The sequence below is a fragment of the Schistocerca americana genome, chromosome X, assembly GCF_021461395.2.
Source record: "Schistocerca americana isolate TAMUIC-IGC-003095 chromosome X, iqSchAmer2.1, whole genome shotgun sequence".
Classification (NCBI taxonomy): Eukaryota; Metazoa; Arthropoda; class Insecta; order Orthoptera; family Acrididae; genus Schistocerca; species Schistocerca americana.
The window spans coordinates 776,550,837-776,571,383 of record NC_060130.1 but is presented as its reverse complement, the minus strand read 5'-3'; the positions used below and the strand labels follow the sequence as shown (position 1 = coordinate 776,571,383).

The following is a 20,547-nucleotide window of genomic DNA, read 5'->3' as shown; positions in this document are numbered from 1 at the left end:
ACTCTGCATAGGTAGATCACGGTTTATGATAACTTGTGCTGGTGGTAATTTAGAGACTGGGAGAACAAAACAGGTGTTTCTGGAGATAAATGACAGCAGAGTTCAATAAGTGAATGAATAACCAAAACAAGTCCAAGGCACGGCAGAGTCATCTTAAGCATATACAACAATCCAGGGAGCAATCCAAATAACACACAAAAATCAGGAAATGTAAAGATCCTAGTACTCATTGATGCATAAATAAAGGATTCAGGGGCTAGTGAAAGACTAACTAGCAATAATGGGGTGGTAGTATTTAGTGGTAAACACTTGACACTTGTTGGAGAATGGCATCGCCTCACATGCTTGCCGCAGCTGCTTTGTATTGTGCAGGTGCAAGCTACTGCTGTTGCCTGGAGTATTTCTGAATTTTTCTCTTGGAGTAGGCAGGAAATCCAAATTACAACATATATTAAATGCTTCCCTCTCTGTAATTGGCATGTAGGACCAAAAATGGCTCAGCCTGTGCTGACTTTGCTGAGGAGCTGGAGAGGAAGGTGCAGGAATTCCCATCAAAGGCGACTGCGGTAGGTCCTGAATGTTATCAGCTGGGTTAGAAGGCAGCACTGTCCATGGGCATTCTGGCCAGTGAACAATGTCTGGGGCACAGCTTGGGCCAGCCTGCAGGGTGTGGTTGCCAGATGCGGTGGAGTTGGGACCAACAGTTCAGCCTCCACAACTGTTGCCACAGGCTGAAAATGCTCAACCTCTGTTCATGGTGAAGATGGGAGCCACTGGGAGGAGGTGTGGGTGTCAGAAATGGCATAGGGGGAGGAAGTGGTTCCACTTCCATCACCAGTCATTGTTAACTTTCTGTCAACACCAAGGGGGTGGCAAGGGACAGGCTTGTGCCTGGAGTGGTTTTGGATGTCATGCCCAGTTGACATTGGAGGGAAAAGGTAAAGCTGTACGTCACAATGTGCTCAGAGCTGATTCGTATGCCAGACCAGCTGCTATTGACTGCCTGCAACATCAAACATCTATCAACCTCTGTTGCTAATGATGATTCCTTGGGAGCACTCAGAGTTCTGGCTGACAGCATGATTCCAGATGTGGAAGCTCATATGGTAATATGGCTGTGCACGGTGGCAGTGGGCACACTGAGCTGGGTGCAGTGGATTGAACAGTGTGAAGAATCTGCGCCGCGTAAAATTTTCACTACATTATGTCCAATTGTGGTAGGTGGTCAGGAAGCTAGTGAGTGCTTCCCTGTAGTCAGCTGCCACCATTATTTTGTGCATTTGCTTATTGTATGTACTGATGACCATCCTTTAGGCTTCTGAATTGGATGCAGAATGAAAAGGGCCAGTTATCAGGTGCTCAATGCCACCGTGCTGACAAAAATCCTAAAATGTGATGGAGAATGTGCACAGAGCAGCTGCTGTAGTAATTGTAGCTATATTAGAAACATGTGGAAAATATAAGAGGGCATTGCTAACTAGCCAAATTGCCCCTCGGAAGGGACTGGCAAAATCAACATGCACTCTTTGCCGTGGGTGATCATGACATGACCAAGGGATGAAATGCTGTACTGGAGCTGACTGGTTTGGGTGCAGGGATGGCAGTTCCAAATGGTGTGTTCAGTGGTGGCATCAAAACGAGGCCAATACACATGACGCCATGCTGTTACCTTCATTTTGGACATTTGCTTATGTGCATACTGAGTATGCAACAGAGGAGCATGGGAGGAACTAGCGCTCTGCGTTTAACAGCATGCGTAGCTAACAAAATGCCCCCCCTCAGTGATGTTAGGTCTGTGCCATTAAGGAAAAATAGGTCCACCATTCCAGGTCAGTGTCCTCAACCAAGTGCTCTGGCAAACCCCACCATACAGCAGACAGCATTCTATAAAGGAGTGGATCATGGGCCATTTCTGCTTCTACTTCAAATGCTGCAGTCAGTAATTCATCAAGGATATATCGCTGATTTGTGTCGAAGGCAAAATGCAGTATCTCATGTCTATCAAATTCTACATCTGAGCCACACAACAAGTGGAAAAGTGTGTCAGCACTGGAGTGCTGCATGGTGGATTGATAAAGGACCTAATACATGTAGCTAGTTAATAACAAGGCCTTTGTTGCAGCTACTGTGCCATTTTATCAGGAAGTTTTGAATGGGTGACAAACAGCAAAATAAGGTGTTTGTGATTGTTGATCACGTGAAACATAGTAAGACAGAGATACATATGGAACTTCTGGATGCCAGCACTTCCTCCTCAATTTGCAAATTATTTCCCTGCACCAGTTTTTTTCTCTTAGATGCAAATGCAGTGGGCTCTTCTGTGCTGTCAATGTACTTGTAGGATAGTACAGCACCAACACCACAATTGAATGCATCAATGGCAAGCATTAAAGATGCGCTGGGATGGAATGTCGCTAAACATGAAGCTGACTGGAGGCACTTTTTGAGTTGCATGAAAGCCTTCTGACATGTCTTTGACCACGCAAAACACACAACTATTTTATACAGTTGATGAGCATATGGGAAATGTATGCTACGTTGGGAATAAACTTAGCATAATAATTTACTTTGCCCAGGAACAACTGTAGTTATTCCTGGTTCTTAGAAGCCAGTAAGTTAGTGATTGTATCCACATGATCTTGTGTGGATGTGGGCTCATATTTACTTAATATTGTCCCAAGTACTTGATACTCAGCTCAAAGAAACTAAATTGATCAAGGCAACAATGCAGACAATGGGCTTGGAGCCACACAGACAACACATATAGGTTGAGCAGGTGCTGTTCCCATGATCCTAGCACCTATAAAGTCATATAAATAATAAACACAGTTGGAGATACCTTGGATGAGTTTCTCAAGAGATATCTAAAATATCATGGGAGTACTTGCAACCCCAAAAGGTACCCTGTTATAATGATAAATGCTAAAGTGCATATTAATCACTAAAAGTTGTTCCATCTGATCATCTAAAGGAATTGAAAGTACGAGGGTGAGTCAAATGAAAACCTTAAATTTGTAATAACAAATCGAAATTTTGCCCCGTTATGCTGTAAGTTGGTAAGCATGCTACAAACAGAGTGCAGAATGGCCTGTAGGTGGCAGCATAGTGCAGATGCTCACATACCATCACAGTATCAGTATAAAAATGGCAGCCCCACTTGCGACTTGCACCAGGGAAGAAAAGCATTCTGTTGTTCGATTTTTGCGCAGTGAAGGTGTAAAACCTATTGAAATTCGTCAACGAATGAAGGTTCAGTACGGTGATCCATGTTTGTCACAGCAGCAAGTCTACAAATGGAGTAGGAAGTTTGCAAATGGTGTGACTTTGGTGGAAGATGCTCCTTGTCCAGGTCAGGCACAACGAGTTGTGACTCCACAGAACATTGCAGCAGTTGAAGCCATGGTGAAGGAAAATTGCCGAGTGACACTGAATGACATTGCAGCATGTTTACAGATTAGTCATGGGTCAGCACACCACATTGCGCATGATGTGCTCCAGTTTCACAAAGTGTCTGCAAGATGGGTGATACGGCAGCTGACTCCTAAAATGAGAGAACGACGTGTTGATGCTTGTGAAGAACTTCTTCGGCACTTTGAACGAGAAGGTGATGGCTTCCTTGCAAGAATCATTAGTGGGAACGAAACTTCACTTCCACCAACTGGAAACGAAGAGAGCGAGCAAGGAATGGCGCCATTCCTCATCACAAAAATCAAAGAGGTTTCGAACAGAACCATCAGCGGGGAAGGTTATGCTGACTCTCTTTTGGGATGAAAAAAGCTTCATTTTGGAGCGTTACATGCCTAGAGGGACCACTGTCACCAGTGCATCATACACGGATCTCCAAAAAAAAAAAAAAAAAAAAAAAAAAAAAAAAAAAAAAAAAAAAAAAAAAAAAAAAAAACTGCAGCCTGCAATCAAATCAAAGTGCCGATTGCTGTCAGCAGGTGTCCTTTTGCAACATGACAATCCAAGGCTCCACACTGCCCGTACAACAGTTGCAGCAATCACAGACCTGCATTTTGAGTGTCTTCCTCATCCACCATACTCATCAGACCCTGCCCCAAGTGATTTCCATATGTTTGGACCACTTAAAGATGCAGTGGGAGGAAAGAAGTTCCGTTCTGATGAAAAGGTATGCCACGCAGTGCATGAGTGGTTGCGCGGACTACCAAAAGAATTTTTTTCTAAAGGAATTTATGCACTTTGTAAGCACTGGAGGACTTCCATTGAGCGTGGGGGAGATTATGTTGAAAAGTGATACAGCTTTGTACCACTTCTGCACAATGAATAATATTTAAAAAACTATTTAAGGTTTTCATTTGACTCACCCTCGTATGTGTCAATGGGATCTATCTTAGAAAAATGATGGACCCCAGCAAATATAGCCAATAATTTCTCTGGCAAGGAAGTAGATACCAGCCAATGTTTGCTTGAGGATTAATGGTAGGTTTAAAATCACCACAAGTACAGAGTCATCCATTAGATTTCTTAAGTATGATCATGTGCATAATCTGCTTGTTAGTTGATACTGGAGATATAACACCCAACTTTGCAACCTGTCTAGTTCTGCTTTAACTTGCTCACACATGGCAAAAGCCACTGTACACTTAGGCAGTGCCAATTTCTTTAAGGATACTTGGGTCAAGAACCCTGCTGCACATCATAGTGTAGGTTCAAACAGCTATTTAAATTCTGCACACGATGTATCAAGTTCAATGAATGGGATCGCAGCTGAAAATAGATTTACCTGGCCCTGAATTTGAGAACCATAAAGCACCAAAGCATCTAAACCAAAAATGTAAGCTGTAGTCCAAGAGAAGGTTACAGTTTGTGATATGCAAAACAGATGTCACGGTAAGGGCAGTGGTGCCATTGATGCTATGGGCTGTAATCGGAACATGATTTTGGGTTCTTTTGACAATGACAGGGAGGAAAATGTTACATCAATCTACACTCACCTTAGGATATGCTGAGGACAAACAAAGTGATTTTGCTTGTGCACATGTACTGAGGATGAAGGCAGCTGTTCACTAATTATTGTACTAACTACTAAATCTAATATCGCCAGGCTACTAGACAAATGGGACCTTAGTAAATTGGATGATGGCACTGACTGCAAGTCATCATTTGATAATGGAGCACAAAGTCGACAGGCACTATTAACATCGGCACCAGTGCAATAATGAAACATAGCTTGTGCTCATGTAGTTACTTGATGACCTTTGGCAACTCTGTTTTTTCATTCTGTAATAATAATAATGTAGTGAGGGAGGTAGCTTATGCCTGGTGAAAATGGAAAAGAAATAATGATAAGTGATGCTGAGTATGATGATAAATAGAAGAATTTTAGGAACACTATGGTTCTAGATGTTAGTTAACCATAAAATAGTTAGCACCTGCAGAGTATAAGAAGGAAAAAGAGAGGTGCCCAAGTATTCCACTTAATCATTAACACATTTTGCAAACAATTTGTCTGGTTTGTGTAAATGAATCACTAGTATATGTTGGCTATACAGTGGCCATACAGATTATGTTAAGAAGAGATAAAAAAAACTCAAGTTTTCTGTACATAGTAACATAAGCATTAGCTTTAGAGATGGCAGCTAATACTTTCATTTTTAGTTGTTCTGCTGATTCTTCTGTACTGCAGCTCCAAACTAAGTTGCTATTTAAAAATTTTAAAAAATTGACATATATGGCATGTTAATACTTAGCAGCAGCCATAGGCACATGGTATATGAAAAATCAGTACATTCATTATGTTATTATGTACCTGATAGTTGAGAAAATGATCATTTATTCATCATCTGATGTTACTGTTTAGGTTCATGTGATATGGATTGGTGCTCTGGTGTAGGAATGTTGATAATAATTTTTGTGATTGGCTATACAGTTGCCATTTACTATCCACTTAAAAGGATACTGAAGAAACATTTCAGAAAATATTTTGAGGGAGAACATTCGCCTCTTATTCCTTGTTTCACTAAGCAGTGGCAAAGAAGGTAAAAATTAATTTTTTTAATAATTACATTATGTTCATAATATTTAGTTTGTCCAGAACATTTTTCAGAATTTTATATGATTCAAACAACAACCATTATGTCATCTTACTAATTATTTGTACCAAAAGGAGAATTTTCTCGAGGAAACTGTAAAATCGTGAGGAGCGAGAATGACTGACCAGTAGGCCCCACCTACCTTCACTACACAAAATTCCAGTACTACTAGATTTAATACAGCTTTCAGATCTATTAGTTTATCCTGAAGCCTATGGATTCTTGAGGAAGGAGCTAATATTTCTGAAAGATAGAAACATTTTTTTAATCTGCTTTTTAGTAACTCCTTCATATCACATAATTCAAATGAAATAAAGGTATTTGTGAGAAACTCTATCATAGAATTACATAAATCCACGGATTATTCATGTACATGTAGACACAGGAGGAAATTGTCAAATAAACAAATTTTCTTGGAAACTGATTTGAAAAAGATCCACATTAGCTAAAATTCTTTTCACTCAACTGTTAAAATTTTCTTACTATCACCTAACACAGTAACTTTCTTAAGCATTGCTCACACTACGGCTTTCCACTTCCCTGGTTTGTGATTAATAACTTTGTGTGTTTCCCTGTTGTAAATATGTATTAATCTACTTTTATGACAACTACTTCAAGAGCCCCATCACAGGTTAAGTTCAATTTCGTGAAGGTTAGAACTATTTGTGTGAACACTCCTGTAATTTGTTAATTCATGTGCAAGTGATGTGCTAAAATTCTTATGATGAAAAAATTTCCATAGAAGTAGTCACAGACAGACAGGACTATTGGCCATATGGAATCTCCTTTTGTACTTTCCAACTCTACAAGAAAAATCTCATACTTACAGAAGCTTTTTTTGAGCTCATTGTGCAATCACTGAACATGATTTTAAGTTTACAGTTAGTGAACTTCGTACCAGTTATATCACACATCTTTCTTGTATAATTTGCTTGAAACATGCTTTAATTTGTGTTTTTTTATTATTCCTAGATTATTCCTAGTTTTACAATCTATTTACATTTTCTAGTAACCCAAGATTATACATAAAATTTAATTTCTATTCTCCACTTTTGCCTATCTGTCCATAAAATTTCTTCAGTATTTCCTCTTTTAATTGATGTCTGAATTCCTTATATCCATGTGCTTAGTGGTTCCCTGTTTCCTCCCTTCCTCCTCCAATTCATAATCTGTCATGGCAATCTCTCCTCCAAATTCGTATGTCCATGACATACGAGATTTTTTTTTCACTTGAACTCAATAACCACACTTGCCACATTCATTTACCTCCTCATGACTTGAAAACTGACCCTTTCTCATCTTGATATTCCTGAAGACTGTCTGCAATAGTCCATTTCAGATTTAGTTTTGAGTTTTGTGAATAAATCATGGTGAGAGTGATAGCAAATTGCAAACCAGACAGGATTTCAGAACTATTTTTCTAGTTCCTTATTTCATAGATGGTGCTGTCAGCAATTACATCAAGAAACATGCAACTTACAGAAAAGTTATGTGGGTATGATTAAAATTTATATCTAACTGCAGTTTGGGCATTAGGGAAAGATTATCACTTGAATCATGCCATATCTTAATGTTAGGTTTCAAAGATTTTAGCTCTCTCTCTCTCTCTCTCTCTCTCTCTCTCTCTCTCTCTCTCTGTCTTTCTTCCCTACTTCTACATACGTTTTTTGCTAACTGCTTGCTGGATATTCTCAAGAGGTAACTACTAGGCATTCAGACACTGCTTATTCCTACTCCACAATTCATCTATGATGTCAAAGAAGATATCAGAACACTTTAATTTACTTTAGACACATACTTTTCTCTGTCAAACATTTTTGTTACAATCTCAAAAACAATACTGACATCTAGTTAGCAATTATTATGCTTTTTGAAAGGTAGTTGTGATTTTAATTACTGATTTTCATTCATTATTATTCAGTTTAATTACATTTTGTTTAATCATATTTTCTGTAACTATGAAGTTTTGCAAGTAAATGGTTTGTTCTTCAGCTGTCTTTGCATGAATAAAGCTCTAATACTTCTAATTTCTTACAATTTTTGGCAGGCAATTTTCCTGTGTAGTTGCATGTTTAAGCAGACAGGCAGCTTAACCTGTATGTACAAATGTTTGGGTAGGATGAAAATAGCATTTAGAATGGCTTCTGTCTCGTCTACAACTTTATTATTTTACTTTGCAGAGCAGTCAGGTGGACAGTGGACATTGTTCCAATGGTAGCCTTGCTAATATTTGTATTTATTGACACAAAAAATGACAGCAACAGATTAATGTCACTGGCAGGCCTTGTTGTCTATGTAGTGCTTGGCTTCATATTCTCCAGACATCCTGGAAAGGTGAGATAACTAGAACTATACTAAATTATGGTTTTTTGACTGATTAAATACATTTTTGATGTATTTTCTCATTAGTATCTAGCAATTTTCCAAAAGAATGTCTAAAATTTTCATTTAATATTCTTATTTGAATGGAAAAATAATAGATGCATTCTAAATTAATTTAAAGAAGCAGAATACAAAAAAAAAACTATAATCCCTTTTTAGAAAAGAGGCCCAAAATAAGAAGAAAAGTTTACCAAAGCTGTCTACTATGTGTTTTTTGTAATACATGGTTAAAAAAATGCAACACAAATCATTTAAATGCACACAATGGTTAAGAGTCATAAACAGATTCATTGACTATTAATTCCATATAACACCATAGACTTTTGCTGAAAAAGTGTATAATCTATATACTAAGACCTTTGAGATGATAACTAAAATTATAGTGACAACTGACTGGGAAAAATACACTAGAATAATCATCAAAATAAAGAACTCAGCTATAAATTAATAATACTAATAATCACACAGAACACCAGGTTACTGAAGATAAAGAGAGCCTTATACAAAACACAGGGTATCTACAACAAAAAGATCTGTCCACCTCCATAAAAATTTGTCACTACAATACTGTAATCAAACCAGAGGTGCTATACGCCTGCAAGACACTGATACAACACACAAAGGGTGAATGAGAGAAGATCCTCACAGATGAAAGAAATATTATCAGGAAAATTATTGGACCAAAACTCACTGATGAACGATACAGGCTTCACTCCAGAGACACCACAGAGAAGTTGTCCAACCTCGTGGCAGACATCAGACAAAGGTGACAAAAATTTTCCAGCCACATCAGCAGACTCCCACAGACAAGATGCACCAACAGAATACTCAGATACACACAGAGGCTCAAAACCACTACGCCTTGGATGACACAAGTCAAAATTTATCTTGAAAAAGCACAGGTTGATTCAGTCGACATCACAGACAAAAGTGTCTGTAGACACAATATACACAAGTGGGCAGTAATGTCAGATGAGACAGCATCTAAAGCCCAGAGACCAAAGTGGACCAAAGAAAGGAAAAGGGCCTTTAGTGAACAAATGAAAGAGTACTGGAAAACAGGAAGAACAAGTAATCATAAAAGCTCCACGTGGTCTCATAAAGGCCTGTAATGTGTGTAATAATAATAACAATAATAATAATAATAATAATAATAATAATAATAATAATTCTGCTACTGAAGCAGTACAGTAAGCTTTTTAAAAATAGAATGTAACTGATGTAAACATAATAATCATACTGCCAGAGACACATAAAAACTGTAAAGAACACTGTGGCTTTTGAAACTGGAGTAGGAATGCATAAGCAGGGTCAGCTCCAACAGCTGCAGACACAATAACAGATGTTGCACACACAAAGGCCTTGGAGGGTAGTGGAAAAGAGAGGAGAAAGATTATTCAGATTTAGTGTGGAGGAGAGTAGAGGGCACAGAGGGACGAAATGAACTGAGAAATTTTCTGAGATATAATTAAATTAAATATTAGGGAAATTTACAGTGGGGACATGGAGGAAGGAAGTAATGAGGTAGAAACACAGGTGTAGAAAAGGGACTGTGAATGGAGTAGAGGAATTTGGAAGTCTAGGACTAGAGAAAATTCAGGCTAGGATGATTGAAGAACTGAAGAATGGATGGGAGGGACTGTTACTAACACTGCAGTTCAGACAAAATACTGTTGCATAGGGGACAAGGGGAGATCTGAATGAGATGAATTGTTAAGCAGCTATTCAAGTTGAGACACTTTAATGATAAGAGTGCTCTGAAATTGAATGGTCAGATTTGGCCTTGGCCATTGTGCAGTAGTAGTTATTTATATGGGTGGACAGATGTTTTGTAATCAGGCCTGTATAGATCACAGCACAGTTACTGTAGGAAAACCGTATTCAGTATTTGACATTTTTGATAGCATTTTTTTGTGATTTGGGATGAGAAGGAAATGTGCCAAACACTGGGTTTCAAAATCTCCCTTTTGTTTCATCACTCCACCTATTATCAAAACCACAAACACAGCATTATATTTCACACAGACACACAACAGGCATCTACAGTAAGATGATGATGATAAACAGTTCACTTAATAAATTGTTGTGCAAGCTATTAAAATATCAGCAACAAGAAACACCTGCACCATGCCATGAGCCACACAAATCATTAGGGGACTAAGGGTGGTAAAGTTCATGATATGAACCATAACAGCAGAGAGACTGGTAGTAAAGTGAAAGGACTCATGAAAAGGTGGTGGAGGAGGTTAGAAGAGCATGTAATATAGGAAAACAGACTATACTTACTGCAATGAAAGTGATGGTCAGTTGGATCGAAAAGTTATCAGTGGGAGCATAACAATCAGACAAAATGATGTGAATGTCTTGACTGGGATTGTATATTCTGAGAAGCATGCACAAAATGAGTGTGTAGATGATGGTGATGATGAGCAGACACAAAATTTATCACAAAGTCTTAAAAAGCATTTTTGGGAATAAAATGCTGCCTTAGACCAGAATAGCAATGTTGGTGAGTGTAGATTGTGACATGAACAGTGAAAACAACAATTAATCTACAAGAAACTGGTGGTTCTATATTTGCTCTGGTTTTCATTTATTTACAGAGTCACTACATTTAATGTAAGATTTTCTTTTTGCTATCATTCTGTCAAGCATTTAGAATATTTTAAATACTGGATTTATGAGCTTCATGACTGCCAGTTGTTGTAGCATGTAACCACACAGATGGTGGGCATATGAATTAGTGGATGAATGCAAGACAGTCTACAGAAGGAAGGTAAAAAAGTGAATTGATCAAGACAAATGGGTTAAAGCGCGAATGAAGAATGATCGAAGACTTATTTGTTTCTGATCCTGAATGATTTGTTGACAGGTTGAAAATATAAGCAACAGTATTGAAATGGGTAGAAATTTAATTTGATGGTCTCCCATAGCAGAGATGATATGATTCACGGGGGTGTATGCTTCCATTGAGCAGCCTGCATAATAATAATGACCAAAAGGCTGCTGGAAAGAAATAGTATGATGTACAGATGTACTAGTTGAACATGTACTTAATTATATTGGTGCAGAGAGTGCATAGTTATTTGTGTAAGCAGTAGATTCATGGCAATTGAGTAGACAGTTACTCACCTGTGGAGAGAGAGTCAATCCTGTTGCCACACTGTCATACAGATTTGTCTGATCAGATTGATACTGGAAGCAACATAGTTAGTAGCAGGTAAAAATGGTTCACATTACTATTGATTGCAGGATATAATGGGATGACAGTCAAGTGTGGAATGCAGAGACATTTAAGCTATGATTATTCATGTGAATGACTGATCAAGAACATGTTCCACATACTACTCTACCACATTAATGGAAATGCAAATAACTGTTTTAATGCATAGTTAATTACAAAGTTGGGCATTTAGTCACCTAAATTTTAAGATCAAGCAGATAAATAGCTGACTGAGCATTCTGAGCCAATGCAATAAGTGAAATGTGACTACAGTAAGTGAAGTTTGTTTTTTTAGCACTCTGTTGATTGGTCCTACATAGCATATTACTATTTATTGGTATTTGGAACATAATTGGCTAGTCTAAAAGCCAACAACAGAGTTTTAGAAGTGATCATATTGGCTATGGCACTCTGTAGACAAAAGCTGGTAACTGTACTGGCCATGCAATATTACTGGTTTGATGTTTCAGGTGAGCATTTGTCGGAGGCTTTGGCATATGGTAGAGACATGTAAAATTGACTAGATTAGTAATTACTCAACAAAAACTTAAATTCTATAAGCATGATTACAAAACAGAAACAAAACATTACCACAAGTGGTAACTTTTCAAAAACTTTTCAAAGGAGTCCATCATTTCTGACATGTGACAAAAGCATCCCATTTGGATTCTAGATTGTGTGTAACATCTTGCTATAGATGAATTGAAGTGCCTTGGAAATACAAATCAGACACAAATCTTGCAACATAAATTCTTTCATACAAACTGGAAAGTGGGACAACTGAGCAGAGCTCTTCATGAAAATAATATTTCTCTAATATTTTTGAAAGAAATCTATTTCAAACATGAAGAAACTTTCGAATCAGACAGTTGTCATATCTTCAAGTACAAAGCATGGATGATAGGAATGCAAAACTCCCGTTTCTGGTATAGCATGTGCAATTAGCAAAAGGCTTCATATATATCTTTCAAATTTTGAACCTGTAAATGGTAGGATTTTCTTTCCATCCATGTGCTGTGCAAATAAAATATATACATATGTTAACCAGTGGTATGCACTAAATAACAGCCAAAACCACAAAGACTTTGCGAATACAGGTAAATTTTGTAGCACCTATATTTCCAGAATATCTCAAGCACCATGTCATGATTCTAATGGTTGACTTCAATCCAGATGCTGGTCAAGACCAGAAATAAAAGAAGGTTGTTGGATATTGCATTGCACACAAAAATCTAACAATTTAAAATGTCTCCCTTAGTTATGTAGGAAACATAGTCTCCATCTAATGTTGACGCAGTTCCACTTCCTGCATAGAAAAAAATATGCTGTGATCCCCAAACACAAGTCTCTGAGTGTTTCAAATAAATTATGTCACAATACATGGAAGAGTGGATGCCGAGTCCAAAAAGTAAATGAAATCTGACTCATACCATCACATGTCAGTTGTTAAGTTCAGATCTATTCCTTCTAACAGAAAAATGAACAAGCCAATCATGTGTCACTTTGATACAAAAATAGTTAGAGACAAAGAGACTGAATTCAAACAATTAATTCAACCGGTGAAAATGGACTTTATCAGCACAATAAAATAAATTACAAAAGCTGAAAAAATGGTGGAATCTTGATAGTGAATAAGCTGTGAAGGATAATTTAAACACTATTATGTGGAAACCATATTCATTGGAAGGCTGGAAAAATATAAAACCCAATTAGCACAAACAGCAAAGTTAATTTGTTAATTTGAAGTGATAAATGCAAGTGTGAAAGGGAAAAGTTAGCCCTGTGAAAACTAAAGAAATTTCAGAATGTAGATTCAATGACATAAGCTGCTCCCATTTGCTTCCAAGGGAAAGACACAACTCTAGCAGTCTCAAATATACAAACCTGTGAAATACTAGCAAAATACTTTGAAGATTAAACTGTAAAAAATCATTAAACCCTACCATAAGCAACAAACCCATGGAATAAAACCTACTGACATGTGCCCCAAATTACAATGAGGTCAAGCAAAATATTAAGACTAAAGAATAATAAGGCATCTAGTAAAGAATTCACAGTAATTGCACACTACAAAAATACTTCAGAAGAAATGGTACATATCCAGCATAAGACCATTTTGAGCACTAAAATGGACATAGACGAAAATGAAGTCAAAAGTTAAATTACAAGGATGATTCTCTGAACTCTTTGAGATTAATGCAACAGTTAAATTGTCACCACACTTGTTGAAACTGCATCCTGGAGAGCTATACAGGAATGGCATAATACATTGTAAATAAGGGACTTGTTCATACCATTGAGGACTGATCAGAAATAGACTTCCTAGCATTTACATGACTGTGATTACAGATAGTTTTGAAGCTGCAACAGAGCACATTAGTGTTCTGAAGAAAGTAGTTGAATAAACAGGATTACACTTATCCTCTGAAAAGAGAGAAGTAATGTCAAGCTTCAAAAATATATGAGTCATTCAATTATGTCATTAAATTTCAGTATCTGTGTGAAAGAACCCAGTTATAATGATGTTGATAGAGATACCTTAACACCATGAGACATGAAAGTGGATTGCATCCCAGATCATCCAAGAAAAAGAAACACACATCAATAAAGGCAAAAATTCACCATAGTAACACATTCATCAAGTCAATACCTCTGTATGAGTCCAGATGTCTTGCTTTGCCCAAAATATGTTTACTTGATAAATTAGAATGAAAAGTGAGACAGATTTTACAAAAAATATTTGATTTAGATAACAAAAATGAGATCTATAAAGACACACTCAAGAATAGAAAGCATCACAGATAGAATGTATAAATTCAGAGTTTGCTTATATGGTCATATAAAACAGATGGACAGCTAGCAGTGGACTAAGAGAATATGTAACATCTCTGATACAAAACCGAAAACAGCAGTTCCTTGCTAGATGAATGATAAGAAAGATTTTAAAATACACTCCTGGAAATTGAAATAAGAACACCGTGAATTCATTGTCCCAGGAAGGGGAAACTTTATTGACACATTCCTGGGGTCAGATACATCACATGATCACACTGACAGAACCACAGGCACATAAACACAGGCAACAGAGCATGCACAATGTCGGCACTAGTACAGTGTATATCCACCTTTCGCAGCAATGCAGGCTGCTATTCTCCCATGGAGACGATCGTAGAGATGCTGGATGTAGTCCTGTGGAACGGCTTGCCATGCCATTTCCACCTGGCACCTCAGTTGGACCAGCGTTCGTGCTGGACGTGCAGACTGCGTGAGACGACGCTTCATCCAGTCCCAAACATGCTCAATGGGGGACAGATCCGGAGATCTTGCTGGCCAGGGTAGTTGACTTACACCTTCTAGAGCACGTTGGGTGGCACGGGATACATGCGGACGTGCATTGTCCTGTTGGAACAGCAAGTTCCCTTGCCGGTCTAGGAATGGTAGAACGATGGGTTCGATGACGGTTTGGATGTACCGTGCACTATTCAGTGTCCCCTCGACGATCACCAGTGGTGTACGGCCAGTGTAGGAGATCGCTCCCCACACCATGATGCCGGGTGTTGGCCCTGTGTGCCTCGGTCGTATGCAGTCCTGATTGTGGCGCTCACCTGCACGGCACCAAACACGCATACGACCATCATTGGCACCAAGGCAGAAGCGACTCTCATCGCTGAAGACGACACGTCTCCATTCGTCCCTCCATTCACGCCTGTCGCGACACCACTGGAGGCGGGCTGCACAATGTTGGGGCGTGAGCGGAAGACGGCCTAACGGTGTGCGGGACCGTAGCCCAGCTTCTTGGAGACGGTTGCGAATGGTCCTCGCCGATACCCCAGGAGCAACAGTGTCCCTAATTTGCTGGGAAGTGGCGGTGCGGTCCCCTACGGCACTGCGTAGGATCCTACGGTCTTGGCGTGGATCCGTGCGTCACTGCGGTCCGGTCCCAGGTCGACGGGCACGTGCACCTTCCGCCGACCACTGGCGACAACATCGATGTACTGTGGAGACTTCACGCTCCACGTGTTGAGCAATTCGGCGGTACGTCCACCCGGCCTCCCGCATGCCCACTATACGCCCTCGCTCAAAGTCCGTCAACTGCACATACGGTTCACGTCCACGCTGTCGCGGCATGCTACCAGTGTTAAAGACTGCGATGGAGCTCCGTATGCCACGGCAAACTGGCTGACACTGACGGTGGCGGTGCACAAATGCTGCGCAGCTAGCGCCATTCGACGGCCAACACCGCGGTTCCTGGTGTGTCCGCTGTGCCGTGCGTGTGATCATTGCTTGTACAGCCCTCTCGCAGTGTCCGGAGCAAGTATGGTGGGTCTGACACACCGGTGTCAATGTGTTCTTTTTTCCATTTCCAGGAGTGTAGTTCTAATAATGTTTACTGCAGTGCATTTTTTGAATTCTTGGTGTTAATTTTGTAAGAAATGAGTGTACAACCAGAAGACACATATAAGTGACACTTCCTAAGAACACTATAATGACTTTTTCCACCCATCAAGAGGGCAAATGGTGTGAACTGGACAGATTAAGACCACGTAAACCACAGTGTGTTGAGGGAAAGAATCTGGTTCAAGAGGAAGATGGAGAAATGTGAGAATGCCAAGGAAGGCTTATTGTGGTTCCTAAGTGGCTGATTAGAACAGTAATAATAATAATAATAATAATGGTAAAAGGAAATGCATCATATTACCTAAGTTTTACAACTTTTTACACTGCTGGCCATTAAAACAGCAGCACCATGAAGTCAGCATGCAACAAACATGAAATTGGCATGAAGTATATTACATGCTTGGATTTTTTTTTTTTTTTTTTTGTCATCAGTCTACTGACTGGTTTGATGCGGCCCACCACGAATTCCTTTCCTGTGCTAACCTCTTCATCTCAGAGTAGCACTTGCAACCTACGTCCTCAATTATTTGCTTGACGTATTCCAATCTCTGTCATCCTCTACAGTTTTTGCCCTCTGCAGCTCCCTCTAGTACCATGGAAGTCATTCCCTCATGTCTTAGCGGATGGCCTATCATCCTGTCCCTTCTCCTTATCAATGTTTTCCACATATTCCTCTCCTCTCCAATTCTGTGTAGAACCTCCTCATTCCTTACCTTATCAGTCCACCTAATTTTCAACATTCGTCTATAGCAACACATCTCAAATGCTTCGATTCTCTTCTGTTCCGGTTTTCCCACAATCCATGTTTCACTACCATACAATGCTGTACTCCAGACATACATCCTCAGAAATTTCTTCCTCAAATTAAGGCTGGTGTTTGATATTAGTAGACTTCTCTTGGCCAGAAATGCCTTTTTTGCCATAGCGAGTCTGCTTTTGATGTCCTCCTTGCTCCGTCCGTCATTGATTATTTTACTGCCTAGGTAGCAGAATTCCTTAACTTCATTGACTTCGTGACCATCAATACTGATGTTAAGTTTCTCACTGTTCTCCTTTCTACTACTTCTCATTACCTTCGTCTTTCTCCGATTTACTCTCAAACCATACTGTGTACTCATTAGACTGTTCATTCCGTTCAGCAGATCATTTAATTCTTCTTCACTTTCACTCAGGATAGCAATGTCATCAGCGAATCGTATCATTGATATCCTTTCACCTTGTATTTTAATTCCACTCCTGAACCTTTCTTTTATTTCCATCATTGCTTCCTCGATGTACAGATTGAAGAGTAGGGGCGAAAGGCTACAGCCTTCTTAATACGAGCACTTCGTTCTTGATCGTCCACTCTTATTGTTCCCTCTTGGTTGTTGTACATATTGTATATGACCCGTCTCTCCCTATAGCTTACCCCTACTTTTTTCAGAATCTCGAACAGCTTGCACCATTTTATATTGTCGAATGCTTTTTTCAGGTTGACAAATCCTATGAAAGTGTCTTGATTTTTCTTTAGCCTTGCTTCCATTATTAGCCTTAACATCAGAATTGCCTCTCTCGTCCCTTTACTTTTCCTAAAGCCAAACTGATCGTCACCTAGTTCATTCTCAATTTTCTTTTCCATTCTTCTGTATATTATTCTTGTAAGCAGCTTGGATGCATGAGCTGTTAAGCTGATTGTGCGATAATTCTCGCACTTGTCAGCTCTTGCCGTCTTCGGAATTGTGTGGATGATGCTTTTCCGAAAGTCAGATGGTATATCGCCAGACTCATGTATTCTACATACCAATGTGAATAGTCATTTTGTTGCCACTTCCCCCAATGATTTTAGAAATTCTGATGGAATGTTATCTATCCCTTCTGCCTTATTTGACTGTAAGTCCTCCAAAGCTCTTTTAAATTCCGATTCTAATACCAGATCCCCTATCTCTTCTAAATCGACTCCTGTTTCTTCTTCTATCACATCAGACAAATCTTCACCCTCATAGAGACTTTCAATGTTTTCTTTCCACCTATCTGCTCTCTCCTCTGCATTTAACAGTGGAATTCCCATTGCACTCTTAATGTTACCACTGTTGCTTTTAATGTCACCAAAGGTTGTTTAGACTTTCCTGTATGCTGAGTCTGTCCTTCCGACAATCATATCTTTTTTGATGTCTTCACATTTTTTTCCTGCAGCCATTTCATCTTAGCTTCCCTGCACTTCCTATTTATTTCATTCCTCAGCGACTTGTATTTCTCTATTCCTGATTTTCCCGGAACATGTTTGTACTTCCTCCTTTCATCAATCAACTGAAGTATTTCTTCTGTTACCCATGGTTTCTTCACAGCTACCTTCTTTGTACCTGTGTTTTCCTTCCCAACTTTTGTGATGGCCCTTTTTAGAGATGTCTATTCCTCCTCAACTGTACTGCCTACTGCGCTATTCCTTATTGCTGTATCTATAGCGTTAGAGACCTTCAAACGTATCTCGTCATTCCTTAGTACTTCCGTATCCCACTTCTTTGCATATTGATTCTTCCTGACTAATGTCTTGAACTTCAGCCTACTCTTCATCACTACTATATTGTGGTCTGAGTCTATATCTGCTCCTGGGTATGCCTTACAATCCAGTATCTGATTTCGGAATCTCTGTCTGACCATGATGTAATCTAATTGAAATCTTCCCGTATTTCCCGGCCTTTTCCAAGTATACCTCCTCCTCTTGTGATTCTTGAACAGGGTATTCACTATTACTAGCTGAAACTTGTTACAGAACTCAATTAGTCTTTCTCCTCTTTCATTCCTTGTCCCAAGCCCATATACTCCTATAACCTTTTCTTCTACTCCTTCCCCTACAAATGCATTCCAGTCACCCATGACTATTAGATTTTCGTCCCCCTTTACATACTGCATTATCCTCATACACTTTCTCTATCTGTTCATCTTCAGCTTGCGACATCGGCATGTATACCTGAACTATCGTTGTCAGTGTTGGTCTGCTGTTGATTCTGATTAGAACAACCCTGTCACTGAACTGTTCACAGTAACACACCCTCTGCCCTACCTTCCTATTCATAACAAATCCTACACCTGTTATACCATTTTCTGCTGCTGTTGATATTACCCGATACTCATCTGACCAGAAATCCTTGTCTTCCTTCCACTTCACTTCACTGATCCCTTCTATATCTAGATTGGGCCTTTGCATTTCCCTTTTCAGATTTTCTAGTTTCCGTACCACGTTCAAGCTTCTGACATTCCACGCCCTGACTCATAGAACGTTATCCTTTCCTAGATTATTCAATCTTTTTCTCATGATAACCTCCCCCTTGGCAGTCCCCTCCCGGAGATCCGAATGGGGGACTATTCCGGAACCTTTTGCCAATGGAGAGATCATCATGACACTTCTTCAATTATAGGCCACATGTCCTGTGGATACACATTACGTGTCTTTAATGCAGTGGTTTCCATTGCCTTCTGCATCCTCATGCCATTGATCATTGCTGATTCTTCCGCCTTTAGGGGCAATTTCCCACCCCTAGGACAAGAGAGTGCCCTGAACCTCTATCCGCTCCTCCGCCCTCTTTGACAAGGCCGTTGGCAGAATGAGGCTGACTTCTTATGCCGGAAGTCTTCGGCCGCCAATGCTGATTATTTATCAAATTTTAGGCAGTGGCGGGGATCGAACCCAGGACCGAAGACGTTTTGATTATGAATCAAAGACGCTACCCCTAGACCACGGGTGGATATGAAAATGTTTAATATTTTGCCTGAGAGGGAAAAGCAAAGATTCCAGATGTGTAGGAGGAAATGAAATGAAGCTTCACAGTTTATTTCAGTGATTACAAAATTGAGTCAAATTTACAAAGAATTTGGCAGTCTCATCCTCTTTATTAGTAAAACATTGTATCCTCTCTGGCCTGCATGCAAGCTGGCACTGACAGTTGTAACTTGTTCTTGATATTTTGGATACAGGCAGCAGGACAGAGTTCACATTTGAGCTGGTCTCACACATGTCTACAGGTGACAGACCTGGGAATCTTGCCAGCCACTGGAGTCCTCAGCATTATGCAGAAATTTTGTAGATGCATGTGCCAAGTGTGGATGAGCGTTGTCCTATTGAAAAACACCACCACAAAGTGTTGCACAAGATGTAACACATGAGGATGCAGGACATCCATGACATATTCATGTGCCATTAGAGTTCCCTCAATCATTGCCACCCATAAGCTAAAGTCACACATGATGGCTCCCACACCATGACACTAGGACTAACATTACTGTGTTTCTCCAAAATGCTGGAAGAATGAAAACATTCCACAGATCACTTCCCTACTCACCAATGGTGGTCATCTTGGGAAGCACAGAACTGTGATTCATTGCTGTACCCTATGTGATGCCATTCATCAGTAATCAATGCCTCCCAGTCATGACACCACTCCAAACACAGCTGTTTGTGTTTTGGTGTTAATGGAAGCCTATATATGGGATGATGATTCCCTAGTCCAGTTG

At 39.5% G+C, this 20,547-nt stretch overlaps 1 protein-coding gene across 1 annotated transcript in view; it reads left to right on the top strand.

Annotated features, from left to right (window-relative positions):
* Positions 1–20,547, top strand: part of LOC124555501 (solute carrier family 28 member 3-like) — a 338,777-nt gene that overhangs the window by 228,411 nt on the left and 89,819 nt on the right. Inside the window, exons 6-7 of the mRNA XM_047129428.1 lie at positions 5,825–6,002; positions 8,237–8,390. Of these exons, the coding sequence (XP_046985384.1) occupies positions 5,825–6,002; positions 8,237–8,390 (332 nt within the window). The remainder of the gene's footprint in view (positions 1–5,824; positions 6,003–8,236; positions 8,391–20,547) is intronic.